The sequence below is a fragment of the Aethalodelphis obliquidens genome, unplaced genomic scaffold (genome assembly GCF_003676395.1).
Source record: "Aethalodelphis obliquidens isolate GAN/ISIS:26980383/991018 unplaced genomic scaffold, ASM367639v1 scaffold72, whole genome shotgun sequence".
Taxonomy (NCBI): domain Eukaryota; kingdom Metazoa; phylum Chordata; class Mammalia; order Artiodactyla; family Delphinidae; genus Aethalodelphis; species Aethalodelphis obliquidens.
The window spans coordinates 5,900,918-5,921,296 of record NW_020838016.1 but is presented as its reverse complement, the minus strand read 5'-3'; the positions used below and the strand labels follow the sequence as shown (position 1 = coordinate 5,921,296).

At 51.4% G+C, this 20,379-nt stretch overlaps 1 protein-coding gene across 4 annotated transcripts in view; it reads right to left on the bottom strand.

Annotated features, from left to right (window-relative positions):
* The window catches only part of ESYT3 (extended synaptotagmin 3), a 56,029-nt gene that overhangs the window by 13,100 nt on the left and 22,550 nt on the right, over positions 1–20,379 (bottom strand). For 2 of the 4 annotated variants that reach the window (XR_003429708.1, XM_027091626.1), the window contains exons 4-16: positions 11,611–11,687; positions 9,953–10,019; positions 9,242–9,331; positions 8,697–8,752; positions 7,163–7,283; positions 5,060–5,230; positions 4,286–4,368; positions 2,458–2,506; positions 2,124–2,213; positions 1,619–1,681; positions 1,456–1,518; positions 835–903; positions 204–290 (exon numbers count right to left, since the gene is read on the bottom strand). Coding sequence is in view for 3 of the 4 variants with exons in the window: in XM_027091626.1 (XP_026947427.1) it covers positions 204–290; positions 835–903; positions 1,456–1,518; positions 1,619–1,681; positions 2,124–2,213; positions 2,458–2,506; positions 4,286–4,368; positions 5,060–5,230; positions 7,163–7,283; positions 8,697–8,752; positions 9,242–9,331; positions 9,953–10,019; positions 11,611–11,687 (1,086 nt within the window). In the remaining variant the exon portion in view is untranslated. The remainder of the gene's footprint in view (positions 1–203; positions 291–834; positions 904–1,455; positions 1,519–1,618; positions 1,682–2,123; positions 2,214–2,457; positions 2,507–4,285; positions 4,369–5,059; positions 5,231–7,162; positions 7,284–8,696; positions 8,753–9,241; positions 9,332–9,952; positions 10,020–11,610; positions 11,688–20,379) is intronic. The other 2 variants (XM_027091627.1, XM_027091628.1) reach the window with 2 other exon arrangements.

The following is a 20,379-nucleotide window of genomic DNA, read 5'->3' as shown; positions in this document are numbered from 1 at the left end:
GAGACTGGCAGGGAGCACCAAGGGACTTGAGGGTTTGTCCTTCCACAACCTCCTACCAATGACCTTGGTCACCAGGCTCACGAAGATGTGGGCCCTTAGTATCCTCTCCTGGCTTTACTGCCGGGGCAGCCTGCTCAAGCCCCCTACCCCTCCTAGCTTAGACACCTCTTAGCTGTGTTCCAAGAGCCCAACTTCAAGCAAACCTTCAGATGCAGCTGTTCAGCGGCCACGTTGCGTACAAAGAAGGAGAACACCTGGCTCCACACAGGGTCCTTGCTGTGGCGACAGGTCTGGGGACAGGAGAGGGAGAGATCACTGAAGGGTCAAGTTGGGCAGAGCAGGGTACCGGCACCCTCTGCTCTCATTCTGGCCCCCTGGTGCCATTGGGAGCCTTCTCTGTGTCCGCCCAGGTATGGCACAAGCTACAGCTCGTGGGAGGCACTAGGGCAGGGCAGTCAGACTCGAAGGCAAGGAGAGTTTGCCAGGAAATCTCACAGGGGCTGAAATCCTACCAGCATTAGAGCTCACTTCCAGGGGGACTTTTGCTGCTGGGGGTGGGGGAAAGGACATAGGCGTAGAGCCATGCCTAAGCTTGAACCCTAGTTCTTCTGCTTTCTAGCCCTTAGGCGAGTCACTGATCTCTGGCCTCCAGATTCTTGAACTGTGAAACTATCTCGTGAGGTTATTTTGAAGACAGAGTAATATAAAGTGCCTAACGTGTGCCAGCACCTACTAGGCATTCAGTGTAAGCGAATTCCCTTTTGCTTCTCTCCCGGAAGTGTTGGGGTACCCGCCCATTTCCTTAGTCCTCGGCTGCACGCCAAGCTGTCTTACCTTGCTCAGGTGTGTCTTCTTGCCTACAGATAGCTTGACATAGGAAGAAGGGTCTCTGCTGACTTTATTCTGTGAGGGGACAAATTCACAAAATGGAGGTGGCACCCCCAGTGCCAACTTGAGACCCTGCCTCTCAACCCTCAGGAGCATCGGTGGGACCTGAGGCCACCCAACCACTTCCCTTTGAGAGAAGGCTCCCCTGGTGCTCCCAGGAGCCCCGGCTGCCATCACTGTGCCAGCACCTAGACGGGGTTGACCCCAGGGGAAGCTTCCAAGTTAAAGATGGGAGGCCTGGCTGGGCACAGGCCCTTGTTCCCTAGAGCTGTGGAGACAGGGTGCAATTGAGTTCTGGCTCCCCCTTAGCTGTGTGGCACAAGCACTTGGCTTTCCGGGTCCTGTTTTTAAAATGGCAATAAAATGGATGCACGGCCACCATGGGACTCAGGCATAGCAGGTGTGGGGATGAGCTGCCAAGCCCGGAGCCTGGCTGGCTGCAGGCTCAGTGAACGGCGGCGCTCACTGGCCCCGGGCTGTGTGTGCACAGCACCGCCCAGCAGACGCGGGGCTGTGGTTACTCTGGGGAAAAGGAGCTGTGTGACTTGCTTTCACACCCACACTTACCCTGGCACATTTGGAGAGCTTTTTGGCTTGATATTCACCATTTAGGTAGTCAAAAGGGTTTCTCTGCAGCACGAGAACAGGGTGAATGAGCAACACGTGGACATTTGAAAGTGATGGGCACAAGGCAGGGTGTGTGTGACACTCTGGCTGTGTCACCACTCACCGGCAGGTTGCAGGCGCTCTCCAAGAAGACCACGAGAATGGCAGTGGAAAAACTACCATGGTCCTACAAACAGACACAAACCCTCACTAGGTGCCCCCAGCATCAGGAGACACAGACTGGTTTAGGAGAAGCCTCTTCATGCCTGAAGAGCCAGCCCTTGCCCTCCAGACTGGCCATACCTTCCCTCACAACCTAGCTCCTTGCTGAGGCTGAAAATACAACTGCAGCATGACAGACTCAAGTCAGAACCAGTGGACTTCCCTATGAACTGGGCTGATGGGCACTAACAGAGCTTTTAAGGATCCCATCCGCCCTTTGTGGAGATGAGGGCTGAGGGACATGCTCCCCAGAAGGTGGGGCTGGCTGGAGGACTCTGTGGGCAAGATCTGTGGCTTCAGCTCTCTAGCTCCCTCCCTGCCTCCCCGCACAGCTCTCACATGGACCAGACCTGCCACAAGTTCCCCCCTCCCCGCTTCTGCCAGGGAGCACGACAGCCCGCACTCACCTCTATCACAGCTTCCGGGTCTGTGATCAGTGAAAGCCACTCCAGCCTCAGGTGCAGCTGCCCGCTCGTTGTGTCTTTCAGGACAAACCACTGCAGGGGGAGGGGGAGGGGGAGGAGAGCTTGGGGAAAGGGCCAGTGGGACGCTACTGACTCTCCAGGCAGCTCAGTTCTGGGACCCAGTAGGGCCCTAATAGGGGCGTCAGGGAAGAGGTGAACCAGCCCAGACAGGGTAGGCTCAAGACTAGGAGAGGTGGTTATGGAAGGACAGAAGTACTACACTTTGGGATGGAAATGATGCTGTCCACAAAGAGGGGTTTGCAGGCACCAACTCTACCTCATCCACCACTCTGTTGGTCATGACGTCCCCGAGGCAGATCTGTAGGCTGGAATACACAGGGAGCGGAAAGTCAGCCCAGCCCAGAGGCAGCAACAAGCAGCGGGCGTGGAGGCCCACTCTGAAATCTATTTTGAAATATCTGAGTGGGACTCTCAAGACGGAGGACCTTATTCATCCCAAGAATGAATGGGAGACCACTTTGAGCTCAAGCAAAGGAAGGACTGTCTAACCATCGGGGCTGCTCCCACTGGGCATGCTGCCCGGGCAGGCAGGTGGCTCTGATCCCAGAGGGGACAAGCAGACACTGCTGGACACACTGGCTCAGGATTGCTCAATGAGGGTGCTATTGGTATTTGGGCTGGGATGAGTCTTCACTGTGCAGAACTGCCCATGCATTGCAGGAATTTAGCCTCTCTGCCGTGTGTCCTCTAAATGCCAGTGGCACCACCTCCCGCAGTCACTGTAATAACCAGAAATGCCCCTCCCTTTCCAAAACTGGCCCAGATGCCCTCCAGGGGCTACGTATAGTTGGCATGTGTGTGAGAGGCGGTAACACATTCATGGCGTGCCTTCCGCCTCGCCCGACCCAAGCCCAACTGGAGCGTCCTGAGAGCCAGAGGGGAATTAATTCCATGTAACTGTTAGAAATGTGCTTGAGCTCAAAACACACTTGAAATCAGTTACCTAAACCACGAACCACAAGACACACTTCTAATCTGCAACATTACAAAAATCACAACTCCTTTCTCACAACTCCTTTCATTAAGATGAGAAATTAAAAATAACTAACGTGGTGGTGAGCTATTTCTCGGGTGGTCAGATTGTTCCCCTCCCATTTTGTTTTGTTTCTATTTTTTTTAATCACCTGTTCACAGAAACAAGCTAAAAATTTTAGGAGTAAGAAGATTTGGGTAAAATTCTCTTTTCTGCTGCCTCCTAACCCCAGCCTCTGAGATGAGCAGCGGTGTAGCGTCCACACGAGCACATGCGAACACACGTACGTGTCCATCCTCCCCGGAAAGTTGTATCAACTGCTCAGGTCACTCCCAACTGCTTCCCCTACTTCCCTAGATAGAACTGAATATCCTCGAGGTCAACATACATAGATCCTACTCATCATTTTTAAAAGCTGCGGGATATTCTGTAGTTTGGCAGTGACAAATTTGTTGAAACATTCAGGCGTCCTCTGACTCTGGACAATCACGTTTCCAGCTTTTTTGGTTTGTCACCACAGATAAACATTTCAGGTATAATGCTTTTATAGGAGATGCCTGGAATTGGGGTGGCTGGACCAAAACACATGTAAATTTAGAGTTTTGATAGCCAGCCCCACGCCGGTCATTTCAATCCTCTCTCAGCCCTGAGGCTCTGTGTTCCTCTGAACTGGAAGGAGAGAGAGGTGACTTGACCTGCAGGCCACAGCGGCTGATGCAGCAGACCTCAGGCATGACCCCAGGGGAGCCAAGTGCCAGCTCAGAGTGAGCAGACGGTTCCTGGGTACCGGGGGCCTGGCCATCCGTGCCAGCCTTGGCCCCGCCCACTGCTCCAAACGGGGACTCTGGGTGCATTATGAGGAGCACAGAAAGCAGAGCCCACGGTACACAAACGTGGGGGCCCTCCATGTACCCCCAGAGGGCTGGCGCTCAGGGCTGGGCACTCGGGAGGTGTCTGGGGGGAGGTTTGTGGCAGCGGTGCAGAACGATGGGACTGGTTGCCTGGTACAGTCACCACGTCAGAGTGCAGCGAGGGCGGTGGAAGCAGGGGTACCTGTGCCTCAAGGCCTAGAGCCCTGCGCCCCCAGGCCCAGCATGGCCTTCCTCCTCACCTGCCCAAGAAGTCATCCTTGTCAGGGTCCTCATCGTACAGGTCCACCACCAGGTCCTGCCCAGGGACTTCATACACTATGAACTGGAAGGAAAGAGAGGTGACTTGACCTGCAGGCCACAACGGCTGATGAAGCAGACCTCAAGCACGACCCCAGGGGAGCCAGGTTCCAGCTCTGCCACCTGCCAGCTCGGAGCCCCGGGCAGGTCCTGCCCTTCTCAGTGCCTGGAGAACCGCACCTGTAAGAAGGGAGTGATGCCCTCTCCCGCGGGGTGCGGAGGACTAGAGGCAGCTTGTGCAAGCCCGTGGGCAGGGTGGGTGCTCGGGATGCTGGCTGCTGTGTTTTCTGCCCGGGGCTTGCTGCTTCCAGACTGCAGCACTCAAACAGGCTGCGGGCCTGCCCTTCCCACGGTAAGGGTTGTGGCTGGACTTAAGGCAGAACTTCAGGCTCCCGGTGTCTGGCTCTGGGAGGGAAGGCTGAGAGGACTGGGGCAGGACTGCCCCTGATGTTCTTTGATTTGATTTGAAAACTTCCAACAAAGTCGGCTCTGGTTGGGAAGGGACGTAGGAATCTGTCAATAGGCTGGCCCTCCATCAGGGGCCAGAGCAGCCCATCTCTGGAAGCCTGTTCCCAAGGGCCACGCCTGTGGCTGTGTTGCCCGTGGGTGTGTGAGGACCGTGAAGGTAGGGCCCTCCCTTGTTTGGGACAGAACCACCCAGAGTGGAGCCCTGGAGGGCATGGAGAGCAGCTGGGAGCCGCTAAGGAGAGCCTCACCTCAAACACCTCGTTCCAGGTGGGGTTCAGGTTCTTATAGATGGTCCTGCTCCGGAAATGCTGCAGGCCGATGCTCACCTTGGCGTAGGGGTCTGACTTGCCTCGGAGTCCTAGGAAGTTGTCCTTCTGGGCCAGCTTTTCTCCCTCCAGCAAGTGGGCTCTGATCACTCCCTGGAAAATGCCCCAGCCCGGGCCTCACAGCTGTTTCTAGGGCCCTCAAAGCCCCCGACATCAGAGCCCAAGCCATCAGCTATCACCCCAGCCCCACCTTACCCTCCCCATCTCTGGACAGGGAGACAGAAGCCAGAGACGACAGCCTCTTGGCCAGGGCCACGCAGCAAGGGACAGCAGGGCCCAGGGCTCTGTCCACTGCACCACGATGCCCGGCCACATTCCCGGCCCTCCCACCCCTCCGTGCCTCCAGCCTGCCCCGTGAAGGGCCCATTCCACCGCGGCCACTTCCTCGTCCTGTGCCAACTGCCACGCCACCCGAGCGGCTTTCCTCCTGCGTTCCAGCCCCTCTCTAGCTTACACGTAGACTGAGGCCCGGTGTCATTTCTTCCCACTACCCAGGTGTACACACCCCTGTGGCCGCTGCCTGCTGCGGCAGTCGGTCCCTGGGCTCGTAAAGGCCCCAGCACTGAATCACCCCACTCCCAACACCCTAGGCTATGTCTCAAGTCAGAACAGAGCACAAGAACCAGGAAAAACACAGTTCAGGGGGCCAGTAGGCCTCTGGCCTAGAACTATTTCTTTTAAATATCAGTAAATACATGTGCATTTGCCCTTTGACCCAGCAATCCCACGTCTAGAAATCTATCCTAAAGACATACTGGCAAACATGAAAAGATATGGACAAGGCTCTTCATGACAGCATAATTGGAAATAACAGAAGACCAGACACAGCTCAGCCATCCATCAGTAGAGAACTGGTTGAATAGATGCGGTACATTCACGTGGTGGAGTACCACGTACCACACTGTCATGGGGTGACCCTCATGACACATGCATGATGACAGCAAGGTGAGGAGAGCTGTGGCCTGCTGCCGTCCATCCAAGAAAGGGGGACTATGCGTGTAATCAGATGCGTACCCACAGCGATCATACGTGTATGTGCTCATATTAGGAAACAAATAATGAAAAATACTGGAGGAGGAGGGACTAGGTGGTCGAAGCTAGACTCCTTAAAGTACAGTTTGTTTTTCACACTGGCCTTTAGAAGTGTGCAAATATTTTACATGATTGTAAAAGGAAGTTAAGGTAAAAATTAAACTCTAGAAACAGAAAGAGGAAGGAAACAAATCAATGTAAATATTCACGGCCAGTTGTCACAGACACACAGAGAGGAACTATTCCAAGTGAGTTTAAATTGTAGCCACTTGACAGTACATCTCTAGTGGGATATGCCCTAAGGACAGAATGTCTGCAGTAGCTATGATGTAGGTGACGGTGCTGTACTGAGACTGCTAGATGCACAGTGTGGGGTAAGGGCCATGCGTCACCCCTGTGTGGCCTGATGCCTCACACCTGGCTCTGATGGTAAAAATAGGCACTCTCCCCTCTCCTGAGGCCCTGACTCCCAGCCCCATGGCCAGGGCACCTTCTGCAGGGAGGCCATGCGGCTGTCCTCCTGAGGACAGCGCTGAGGGCTGGCCCCCTCCTCAGGGGCCTTCTGAGCTCCCAGGACGGGCGGGGGCAGTGGGGCTGAGCACCCAAGGAAGCCCCACGTCCTGGCTCCTTCCCAGAAGACGTAAGCGTTCTTCCTGCCACCAAAGGATGGAATGGGAGCCTCCTGTCCCTGAAGGGAGAATGGGAGGCTCCTGGAGTTTCCCGGGAGCGAGTGTGACTGCCCACAGTCCCCAACACAGGCCGCATGGGGGGACCAGGATCCAGGAAGGAATGCTCCCTGGGCTTTTTCCCTCCCAAGATGGGTGACTTTGGGCAAGTCATTCAACCTTCCTGAGACTCAGTCTTTGCCCCATAAAATAGGATGCCAGGCCCTCATAGGGCGGAAGTGAGCATCGCCATCTGAGGGTGCATCTCCCTGGCCCGTCTGTCCCTCAGCTCTGGGCCCAGCGCTCTGCAGCCCGTGCGGGTACTCACGCAGGGCAGAGGGAAGCGCAGCTTGGTCAGGTCCAGCCCCTTCTTCACGGGCACAGTCACACGGTTGGGCAGCACCAGGTGGGCAGCGATGAGGTCCTCCAGCAGGCTGTCTGACACCTCACTGGGGACAGTGGGCATGCAAAGCTGTGGAGGGCGGCACCACCTCCCCCAGGCCGCCTGCCTGTCCGCCCATCCCTGGAGCTGGAACCAGGAGCAGAGCTTGGGGACAGGTGGGCCCATCTCGGGACAGAGCAGCCCTGACCCCAGCCTGCCTGGATGGGGGGTCAGGGGGCGGATGTAGGGTGTACACTTTGACCGCCCCTCAGCCACCCCAATCCTGCTTTGTTCTCTGAGGCATCACAGCATGGTAGCCAAGAACGAGGACATGGATCCTGGGTTAGAATCTTGGCTCTGTCACCCACAAGCTGCGTGACCTTGGAAAGCTGCTGATCTCTCCAGACCTTAGTTTCCTCATCTCTAAAATGGGGATAATTATGCCTACTTCCTGGGGTTGTTATGAGGATGAGTTAATACGTGTGAAGTGCTGAGAACAGTGCTTAGTGCCCAGTAAATGCCAGGTACGTGTTCACTGTTGTAGCCCTTCTACTCTCTGACATCACCTTGAAATCCTCCTTCTTTATTGCCTGACTCTATCTCGCCAGTAGAGGGAGACAGGGGCAGTGGGCCGGCACGCAGTAGGTGCTCAGGAAATATCTTCTAAGTGAAAGAATGCATGACTGGATTCTCTGTGCCCAGGGGGTGAAGATCAGTGGGAATGTCCCCAGTGAGGGAGTGAGTGGTCCTCCCTGCAGGTGGGGACAGCTGCTGGGCCTGGCAAGCCAGCCAGGGGCTACCCTGGATGGTCCACTGTCCCTCCCTCCTGGGAGGTGTGTCCACACGGGGCTGGAGCCCTTCTCTGCTCCTCTCAGGGGCCTGAGGCTCTGAGCACAGCACCACACTGGCCCCAGGAAGGTGGGTTGCCCAGACCAGCTCCTCCTCACTGGCCTCTGCTGTGACAGCTGCCCCCTCCCATGCCAGTGTCTGTGTCTGGGCGGGAGCCACTTGGGCTTCTCACACACACTTGGGTCGGGGAGGGAGTGGATGTGGACAAGGAGGACACTCGTGTGTATCCACACCCGCTGTGCCAGCACCACACGTACCTGACTGTTCTCCCAGGGGCCTCAAGACAGAGGAACCAGGCTCCCTATTTACTGAGGAAGAGCCCAGAGAGGTGAAGTCACTTGTCCAAAGGCACACAGTGGCTGAGGGGGGGCCAGGAGGCTGGTCTGGCTGGCCTGGGTCCAGAGCCTGCACTCGCCCCTCATTAGCCCACGGGGCCTCCTCTAGGACATCTCACCTGATGGTGTCACTCCAAACACACCAATGCTATCCCCCGGGAGGGGGCAGCTGCCCACCCCTCTCCTCGTGCAGAGAGGGAGAGGGAGGGCACAGCCACGGTGTGGTTCCCATCACTGGCTGCACGGCCCGGAGGGCCCCACCTCGGGCCTGCCTGGCGGTTCGCACAGGCACTTACCTGATTCCTGGCACATCCAGCAGGTTGGTCAGGCCTGTCCAGTTGATCTGCAGGTGCTGCAGGGGCAGAGGGAGGCCGTTAGGCTGGAAGGAACCAGAAGCCCAGGCTGAGAACCCTCTGCCAAGGGCCCTGCCCCCGCCCCCGCCCCCGCCCCCATGGAGAATTCAGCCGACTGGGGGGCGGTGCCCTCTGCGGGGGGCGAGGCGGGTGACGGCGCCTCCCAGTCCTGCTCAGGACCAGGGCTGTCAGGAGGGCTGCTTCTGCCGGGACCACAGGAGCAGCCCGAGGGCACGGCCACAGGCCAGCCTGGCATCCGAGGGCTCTGAGTTACAGCCTCCTCTCTGTGACCTCAGCCACTTCTCCAGGCTGTTTCCTGGGCTCGGGGAGAGCAGAGTCGAGCACCTCAGGCCGCCTTAGGGAGCACATGAGATGGGGGGTCCAGGTGGGCTTCGGCAGCGTTCTTGGGCTCAAACCCAGTACCTGGGCCCAGTGGGCGAGCGCCGGCCCACAGGGAGCGGCAAGCCCGCCTCGTCCTGGGGACTCACCGGCTTTTGAAGGAAGAACATGGTCACAGCTCCCACGAAGGGCTTGTCCACCAGGAGGGGCTCCAGGATGAGCCGCAGCGTGCCCTGCAGCTGGATGGCACAGAGGGCCGGGAGGAACCTCAGCCGCCCTTCCTCCCGCACCTGCTCTGCTCCTTCATGCCCAAGCCATCCCCAGATGTCAGGGCCACCTGCCGTCACAGCAGGGACCACACTTGGGGAAAAGAAGCCAGCGTGCAGCTTCCACCCCTCTGCCGGTTTCCAAGGGCCACAAGCTGGCCCCCACTGCCCCCCACTGCCTTGCTGCCTGGGGGCTGCAGCCTTGACCATGGTCGGGACCCAGGAGTGCTTTCCAGCTCCAGCTCAGCTCCTCTACTCCTACCATAAAATAGCTCTATCTCCTCCTTCCACCTCAGTTTCTCAGCATCGGCTCTGCACCGTTTAATAAAGAGAGCCTCTCACTTCCCAGGGCAGTCGAAGCCTCTCTGGCAGGGGGGTTTGATGAACAGAGGCAGATGTGGGGCTGTCCTGAGCGGCGGGGTGGTGAAACCCAGCCACCACTTCCTGGCCCTATGATCTCGGACCTGGAATCCCTTGATTGGTACTAGCCTCTGTGCTTGGTGTCAACACCCCCGCTGCAGCCTCCTCCAGCATAAGCCCGCTTCCCCTGCCTTGACCCACAACCTGGAGGCAGTCACGCCGGGCTCCACCCACCTGGATCCCATTCACACCAGCCTGTAGCTTCTGCAGCTCCACGCTGATCTCACAGTCCCCGATGTAGCTGAAAGTGGGGAGGGAGAAGGAAGGTAGAGAGGAGGGGCAGGTCCACGACTCAGGAGAGGTTGGGAGACTTGCCCAGTGCAGCCCAGCCCAAGCCCAGATGGCCAAGCCTGAGCCCTGCATCACCTGGATGTGGACTCCCTGACAGCCTCGGCTTTTCTCAGCTCTGCGCAGACACTGCCCAGACCCCCCAAGGCAGCCCCCGGGGTCCCCACACCCAGAGGTCCCACGTGCATCCCCCCTCTGCCCACGAGGGCAGAGACCTCTGGGCACCACTTCGCCCCACGACACCCCGCAGATGCGAAGGAGGGGGTCTGGGTGCACACACTGCTATGCCTCTGCCCCATCTCTACCCAGGCCTCTTCCCCAGGGACACAGAGCAGCCCCGCAGCCTCCATCCACCATTCATGCAGGCTGTTGCTGGGGGTGGTGAGGTGGGCACAGTAACAAGTTCTCAGAAGCCTGAGTTCAGCTGACAACTCCTGCCATGTGATGGGCACAGGAAGCCCAGAATGGGTGCCCTTGAAAGTAGAGAGCAGAGACCCCATCAAAAGACTGAAGGAGATGCAGAGGGACAGGGTGGCCATCAAATATCTGCATGGCACAGGCAGAGGAGCCAGACGTCACAGAAATGCTGAGTGTCCCCTGGAAGGGCAGGGGGAACCCAGGGACCCCAGGGGCTCCCTGAGATGACTGGAAAGCTGGGCGCGTGGGCTAGATGACCTTGACGTGCCCCAACTATTCACACAGGATCTTGTGGCAGAGCCTTGGGGCCAGGAGGGCCCAATTGCCATTACCATCTCAACACACTTGAGACCAGCCCCCATATAGTGATGGGTGTTCTGGAGTTGCCTCCTGTCTTCCCAACGTGTTCTCAGCGCCAGCCTCTGGACTAAGGACAGGAAATACAGAGGCACTGGAAGTGAATGGCAACCTTCTGGAACCTCAGGAGTTTATCCTTGGTCCTTTAAGCACAGTTCAAATCCCACCACCTCCAGGAAGACTTCCTGGATTGACTCTCCATTCTCTCTAACTCAAGCCTATTACAAACCTCATTCAAAAGGGTTGCCCCTGCCCGACACACTGAACAAGTCACCTGTGTGTCCTTGCATCCTTTAGTTTTTCTGAGGTACCACAGAGCCCAGTTCTCCTGCTGGCCTTTCACAGCCTGTGCTCGGAGCTCCCTGGGTTGCACCACAAGTCCCCACATTTTCTCGTCACACTTGCTTTCTCTTGCTACATCCTCTCTGAGACAGCTGGTCTGACCCTCCAGGTGACCTGGCCTCCAAGAAAGCTCTGTTGCCCAGGCCTTGGTACCCAAAACACGCCTGGTGCCTGGTCTATGGGAGAAGCCAGGCCTGGGCTGAGGGCTCAGACAGTAGTGGCTCCCCTGGGACCATCCGTTCTCTTGCCACTCCTCCCCATCCCAGCAGGGACCTTGTGCTCCAGCCCAGGGGGATGAAGGGGCATATGTGCTGTGAGGGGCTTTCACACCCCAAATGAGTGTTTCCCTGCAACTCCATCTTCAACCTGGCTGTTCCCACAGTGTTCCCCCGCCCTCCACACCTGGCCCCAGGGGCACGAGGGCTCACCAGATCTGCAGGTCCAGGACCACCTGTCTCCGGTTGCACTTGTTAGTGTGCACCTTGATGCCGTTGATCCTGGGGCACTGGAAGAGATGCCAGAAGACTGGGTCAGCAGGGGTCTTGCAGGCAGGGGGCAGGGGGTGGGGTGCTGCTGGCTCCCTGCCCAGAGCTGGGCTTTGTCCACAACAACCAGCATGACCACTGCACTCCCGGGATGAGGCATGAAAGCAGAAATCCACCCTGCAGTCCCTGCCCATCCTCGGCACCCTGACACCTCCCTCTCCAAACAAACAAAAATTTTTCATAATAAAATGTTGGAGAAAAAAATTCAATCGACCACACTAGAGGAAAGATTCTATTATCCTTCTATTCTCTCCATGGAAAGTGATGCTTACAAATGCACTGTCACATGCAAAGGTTATCAAAGAGTATGGAGCCAAAAATGCAGGAACAAAAGTATTACAGGGATACCTTGAACAGTTCATTTAAATGATTATGTAACTTTTCCCAGAGTTTGTGATATGTGTGATATGTCAGCTTTTGTAAAAGTACAACTAGTTGTGATTTATTTTCTCATATGTTCTCATATTTATTCAACATTCATTTTTGTCCTGGTTTTACACTTTAAGTTTAAAATTCTTTTTCTTTGCCCTGGCCGCCTCCTTCCCAAGCCGTGTGGATGAAAGGCTCTTGGTGCTGCAGCCAGGAGTCAGTGCTATGCCTCTGAGGTGGGAGAACCAACTTCAGGACACTGGTCCACAAGAGACCTCCCAGCTCCACGTAATATCAAATGGCGAAAATCTCCCAGAGATCTCCATCTCAACACCAACACCCAGCTTCACTCAACGGCCAGCAAGCTACAGTGCTGGACACCCTATGCCAAACAACTAGCAAGACAGGAACACAACCCCACCCATTAGCAGAGAGGCTGCCTAAAATTATAATAAGTCCACAGACACCCCAAAACACACCACCAGACGTGGACCTGCCCAGCAGAAAGACAAGATCCAGCCTCATCCACCAGAACACAGGCACTAGTCCCCTCCACCAGGAAGCCTACACAACCCATTGAACCAACTTTAGCCACTGGGGACAGACACCGAAAACAACGGGAACTACAAAATTGCAGCCTGCAAAAAGGAGACCCCAAACACAGTAAGATAAGCAAAAGGAGAAGACAGAAAAACACACAGCAGATGAAGGAGCAAGATAAAAACCCACCAGACCTAACAAATGAAGAGGAAATAGGCAGTCTACCTGAAAAAGAATTCAGAATAATGATAGTAAAGATGATCCAAAATCTTGGAAATAGAATAGAGAAAATGCAAGAAACATTTAACAAGGACCTAGAAGAACTAAAGATGAAACAAGCAATGATGAACAACACAATAAATGAAATTAAAAATACTCTAGAAGGGATCAATAGCAGAATAAGAGAGGCAGAAGAACGGATAAGTGACCTGGAAGATAAAATAGTGGAAATAACTACTGCAGAGCAGAATAAAGAAAAAAGAATGAAAAGAACTGAGGACAGTCTCAGAGACCTCTGGGACAACATTAAACGCACCAACATTCGGATTATAGGGGTTCCAGAAGAAGAAGAGAAAAAGAAAGGGACTGAGAAAATATTTGAAGAGATTATAGTTGAAAACTTCCCTAATATGGGAAAGGAAGTAGTTAATCAAGTCCAGAAAGCACAGAGAATCCCATACAGGATAAATCCAAGGAGAAACACGCCAAGACACATAATAATCAAACTGTCAAAAATTAAATACAGAGAAAACATATTAAAAGCAGCAAGGGAAAAACAACAAATAACACACAAGGGAATCCCCATAAGGTTAACAGCTGATCTTTCAGCAGAAACTCTGCAAGCCAGAAGGGACTGGCAGGACATATTTAAAGTGATGAAGGAGAAAAACCTATAACCAAGATTACCCTACCAAGCAAGGATCTCATTCAGATTTGATGGAGAAATTAAAACCTTTACAGACAAGCAAAAGCTGAAAGAGTTCAGCACCACCAAACCACCTTTACAACAAATGCTAAAGGATCTTCTCTAGGCAAGAAACAAAAGAGAAGGAAAAGACCTATAATAACAAACAAAAAACAATTAAGAAAATGGGAATAGGAACATACATATCGATAATTACCTTAAATGTAAATGGATTAAATGCTCCCACCAAAAGACACAGACTGGCTGAATGGATACAAAAACAAGACCCATATATATGCTGTCTACAAGAGACCCACTTCAGACCTAGAGACACATACAGACTGAAAGTGAGGGGATGGAAAAAGATATTCCATGCAAATGGAAACCAAAAGAAAGCTGGAATAGCTATTCTCATATCAGACAAAATAGACTTTAAAATAAAGACTATTAGAAGAGACAAAGAAGGACACTACATAATGATCAAGGGATCGATCCAAGAAGAAGATATCACAATTGTAAATATCTATGACCCAACATAGGAGCAACTGTAAATATTTATGCACCCAACCTAGGAGCACCACAATACATAAGGCAAATACTAACAGCCATAAAAGGGGAAATCGACAGTAACACAATCATAGTAGGGGACTTTAACACCCCACTTTCACCAATGGACAGATCATCCAAAATGAAAATAAATAAGGAAACACAAGCTTTAAATGATACATTAAACAAGATGCACTTAATTGATATTTATAGGACATTCCATCCAAAAACAACAGAATACACATTCTTCTCAAGTGCTCATGGAACATTCTCCAGCATAGATCACATCTTGGGTCACAAATCAAGCCTTGGTAAATTTAAGAATATTGAAATTGTATCAAGTATCTTTTCCGACCACAACACTATGAGGCTAGGTATCAATTACAGGAAGAAATCTGTAAAAAATACAAACACATGGAGGCTAAACAATACACTACTTAATAACGAAGTGATCACTGAAGAAATCAAAGAGGAAGTAAAAAACAAAACCTAGAAACAAATGACAATGGAGACACTGTGACCCAAAACCTATGGGATTCAGCAAAAGCAGTTCTAAGAGGGAAGTTTATAGCAATATAATCCTACCTTAAGAAACAGGAAACACCTCGAATAAACAACCTAACCTTGCACCTAAATCAATTAGAGAAAGAAGAACAAAAAAACCCCAAAGTTAGCTGAAGGAAAGAAATCATAAAGATCAGATCAGAAATAAATGAAAAAGAAATGAAGGAAACAATAGCAAAGATCAATAAAACTAAAAGCTGGTTCTTTGAGAAGATAAACAAAATTGATAAACCATTTGCCAGACTCATCAAGAAATAAAGGGAGAGGGCTCAAATCAATAGAATTAGAAATGAAAAAGGAAAATTAACAACTGACACTGCAGAAATACAAAGGATCATGAGAGATTACTACAAGCAACTCTATGCCAATAAAATGGACAACCTGGAAGAAATGGACAAATTCATAGAAATGAACAACCTGCCAAGACTGAATCAGGAAGAAACAGAAAATATGAACAGACCAATCACAAGCACTGAAATTGAAACTATGATTAAAAATCTTCCAACAGGCCTTCTCTGGTGGTGCAGTGGTTGAGAATCTGCCTGCTAATGCAGGGGACACGGGTTTGAGCCCTGGCCTGGGAAGATCCCACATGCCACAGAGCAACTAGCCCCGTGAGCCACAATTACTGAGACTGCGCGTCTGGAGCCTGTGCTCTGCAACAAGAGAGGCCGCGATAGTGAGAGGCCCATGCACCGCAATGAAGAGTGGCCCCTGCTTGCCACAACTAGAGAAAGCCCTCGCACAGAAACGAAGACCCAACACAGCCAAAAATAAATTAAAAAAAAAAAAAAGTAACTTTAAAAAAAAAAAAATCTTCCAACAAACAAAAGCCCAGGACCAGATGGCTTCACAGGCGAATTCTTTCAAAAATTTAGAGAAGAGCTAACACCTATCTTTCTCAAACTCTTCCAAAATATAGCAGAGGGAGGAACACTCCCAAACTCATTCTACAAGACCACCATCACCCTGATACCAAAACCAGACAAGGATGTCACAAAGAAAGAAAACTATAGGCCAATATCACTGATGAACATAGATGCAAAAATCCTCAACAAAATACTAGCAAACAGAATCCAACAGCACATTAAAAAGATCATACACCATGATCAAGTGGGGTTTATTCCAGGAATGCAAGGATTCTTCAATATACGCAAATCAATCAAAGTGATACACCATATTAACAAACCGAAGGAGAAAAACCATATGGTCATCTCAATAAATGCAGAGAAAGCTTTCGACAAAATTCAACACCCATTTATGATAAAAATCCTCCAGGAAGTAGGCATAGAGGGAATTTTCATCAATATAATAAAGGCCATATATGAAAAACCCACTGCCAACATCGTCCTCAATGGTGAAAAACAAAGCATTTCCACTAAGATCAGGAACAAGACAAGGTTGCCCACTCTCACCACTGTTATTCAACATAGTTTTGGAAGTTTTAGCCACAGCAATCAGAGAAGAAGAGGAAATAAAAGGAATCCAAATTGGAAAAGAAGAAGTAAAGCTGTCACTGTTTGCAGATGACATGATACTATACATAGAGAATCCTAAAGATGCTACCAGAAAATTACTAGAGCTAATCAATGAATCTGGTAAAGTAGCAGGATACAAAATTAATGCACAGAAATCTCTGGCATTCCTATACACTAAGGATGAAAAATCTGAAAGTGAAATCAAGAAAACACTCCCATTTACCATTGCAACAAAAAGAATAAAATATCTAGGAATAAACCTACCTAAGGAGACAAAAGACCTGTATACAGAAAATTATAAGACACTGATGAAAGAAATTAAAGATGATACAAATAGATGGAGAGATATACCATGTTCTTGGATTGGAAGAATCGACATTGTGAAAATGACTCTACTACCCAAAGCAATCTACAGATTCAATGCAATCCCTATCAAACTACCACTGGCATTTTTCACAGAACTAGAACAAAAAATTTCATAATTTGTATGGAAACACAAAAGACACCGAATAGCCAAAGCAATCTTGAGAACGAAAAATGGAGCTGGAGGAATCAGGCTCCCTGACTTCAGATTACACTAGAAAGCTACAATAATCAAGACAATATGGTACTGGCACAAAAACAGAAATATAGATCAATGGAACAGGATAGAAAGCTCAGAGATAAACCCACGTACATATGGTCACCTTATCTTTGATAAAGGAGGCAGGAATGTACAGTGGAGAAAGGACAGCCTCTTCAATAAGTGGTGCTGGGAAAACTGGACAGGTACATGTAAAAGTATGAGATTAGATCACTCCCTAACACCATACACAAAAATAAGATCAAAATGGATTAAAGACCTAAATGTAAGGCCAGAAACTATCAAACTCTTAGAGGAAAACATAGGCAGAACACTCTATGACATAAATCACAGCAAGATCCTTTTTGACCCACCTCCTAGAGAAATGGAAATAAAAACAAAAATAAACAAATGGGACCTAATGAAACTTCAAAGCTTTTGCACAGCAAAGGAAACCATAAACAAGACCAAAAGACAACCCTCAGGATGGGAGAAAATATTTGCAAATGAAGCAACTGACAAAGGATTAATCTCCAAAATTTACAAGCAGCTCATGCAGCTCAATAACAAAAAAACAAACAACCCAATCCAAAACTGGGCAGAAGACCTAAATAGACATTTCTCCAAAGAAGATATACAGATTGCCAGCAAACACATGAAAGAATGCTCAACATCATTAATCATTAGAGAAATGCAAATCAAAACTACAATGAGATATCATCTCACACCAGTCAGAATGGCCATCATCAAAAAATCTACAAACAATAAATGCTGGAGAGGGTGTGGAGAAAAGGGAACACTCTTGCACTGCTGATGGGAATGTGAATTGGTACAGCCACTATGGAGAACAGTATGGAGGTTCCTTAGAAAACTACAAATAGAACTACCATATGACCCAGCAATCCAACTACTGGGCATATACCCTGAGAAAACCATAATTCAAAAAGAGGCATGTACCAAAATGTTCATTGCAGCTCTATTTACAATAGCCAGGACATGGAAACAACCTAAGTGTCCATCATCAGATGAATGGATAAAGATGTGGCACATATATACAATGGAATATTACTCAGCCATAAAAAGAAACGAAATTGAGCTATTTGCAATGAGGTGGATGGACCTAGAGTCTGTCATACAGAGTGAAGTAAGTCAGAAAGAGAAAGACAAATACCGTATGCTAACACATATATATGGAATCTAAGAAAAAAAAATGTCATGAAGTACCTAGGGGTAAGACGGGAATAAAGACACAGACCTACTAGAGAATGGACTTGTGGATATGGGGAGGGGGAAGGGTAAGCTGTGACAAAGTGGGAGAGTGGCATGGACATATATACACTACCAAACGTAAAATAGATAGCTAGTGGGAAGCAGCCGCATAGCACAGGGAGATCAGCTCGGTGCTTTGTGACCGCCTAGAGGGTTGGGATAGGGCGGGTGGGAGGGAGGGAGACACAAGAGGGAAGAGATATGAGAACATATGTATATGTATAACTGATTCACTTCGTTATAAAGCAGAAAATAACACACCATTGTAAAGCAATTATACTCCAATAAAGATGTAAAAAAAATTCTTTTTCTTTAAGAGGGCCCCCAGAATTGTAGAAGCTTTAGGCCACACAGCACCTGGCTTGATGTAGAAGACCCAGAAAAACCAGCAGAAGCCTCGGGAGGAGGAAGGGGCCTGTCACCAACCTGCCCCAGCCTGAAGTCTGCTCCTGGGCTGGGGGCTGGTTTGCAGGCACCTGTGGAAGCTCAGCCAGCCCCAAGACCCCCATCTGCAGAGACCAGCCCTGGAGAAGGCTGCCTACCTGGAGGCCCCGCCACAGAGAGGAGGAGTTACCACTGTGAGCGTTTCCTCTGTGCCAGGCAGGGCGGCCCTGGCTCAGGGCTCACAGTGAGCGTGGGGCGTCAGGCTGGTCAGGTGCCCCACGTGGAGCACTGCTCACCCACCCACGCAGAGTGGCCCTGACGCCAGGCCTGTTAGTCATGCTTCACAACCACCCTTAGAAGTGATTCCTTTCTTTTTACAGATGAGGAAACTGGAGCTCAGAGAGGTTAAGTCACTGGCCCAAGGTCATCACAGCAGTGAGCAGAGCTGGGCATGGACGTGGGAATCAGAGGAAGCAGGAAACACTCATGGGCGTGAAGGGAGTGGGTGTAGTGAGCGCACTGAGCCTGGCCAAGCCCAGGAAGCTCACGTGAGGAAGGCCTCTGTGATGCCCCCGCCTTCCCCCGCAGTGGAGAGGAGAGGGATGGGAGAGCTAAGAGGTGTGGGAGGAGCCAGAACACGAAGGGCTTTGAATGCAGGGCCAGAAGCCAGCTATTTCTCCTGCGGGGCTGGGGCATCTGGTCAACTTGCAGGTGCCCCCCCCCCCCCCCCCCCCCCCCCCCCCCGGTTTTCGTGACAGGGTGAAAATCATCTCTCAGGATTAGCCACTCCTAGTGAGATGGGAGATGGATGGGTCCCTGGCTGGACAGCTGGTGTTTGTCAAGCGGAGTCAATTTGAAGCTTTGTTTTTCCCCAGACGCTCCAAGGACAAAGTTGGTGGCAAGAGCTGAGCTCTGCTGAAGTAAAGAGATAAGATGACCAGTCCTGAGGTCAAGGAAAACGTCTCTGTCTTCACATGCGCAGGAAGGGTCCTTGGGGGTCAAAAAGGGAGGGGGCGCCCCCCTATAATAAGTGTGGACATGCACCCACAGTCCTCTGCAGTGGGATCCATCTTAGCAAAAAGTTGCGCACGCATCTTGGGGAGGGTCCTAGGACCAGTCAGATGTGGGAAAAGAAATGAGACCATTGGCCAAATGTAAACGAAGACCCGGAAGAACTGCCCTACATAAGACGATTTAACGGCCTCTACGGCCCTCCTCCTCATTAGGGAGGATGCCCACCGCCTTTCTCTCTGGGTGTGTATTTCTACCTCCATTCTGCCTTAAACAATTTCTCCGCGTGTTCTCTCACATGTTATGCTGTGTCTCTGATAATAAACTTTGTACCTGTTATTACAGCTTTTGCCTCCTTGAAACATTCTTGCTTTCAAATGGGGGCAAGTGTCAGGGCCACTTTGCTTCTAGCCTATAGCCCCCGGTGGTCTAGCGGTTAGGATTCCTGGTTTTCATCCAGGCTCCCCAGGTCCAATTCCTGGGTAGGGAACTAAGATCTCGCTTCAGGACCGCTCACTGCGGTCTCTCTGACATCACTAGGCCTGCCTGCTTCCGCCACCAGCAAGGGCCCGCTGTCCCACCGGCATCACCACCCAACAAGCAGCCTGGCCGGGCAGGCTCTGCTATGAACACAGCGGTCCGCAAGCTTCCTACCTCTTTGCCTGCTGAGTTCTTCAAACGCCAACTCAGACATCACCCCTCCCAGAAATCCTCCCTGACTACCACACTCCCACACCCCGCCACTGCTGAAGCCACGGGTTCCTCCACGTCGTGCATGCACTGCCATGGGGGTGTCCGTCACCCACCAATTTGTACGTCTGTCTCCACGACAGGACAGGGACCTTCCTGAAGGCAGGGGCACAGCCACACCATCTCTGTCTACAGTGCCTTGCACACGGCCATGCTCAGGAAGCCATACGTGAGTGAAACAGGGAAAGAACAAATGAGCCAACAGATGCTGGGACGAGCGAGTCCTGGCAGAGCCTGAGTGGCTTCAGCCAGAACCTTCAGGGCTCAGGTAAGCC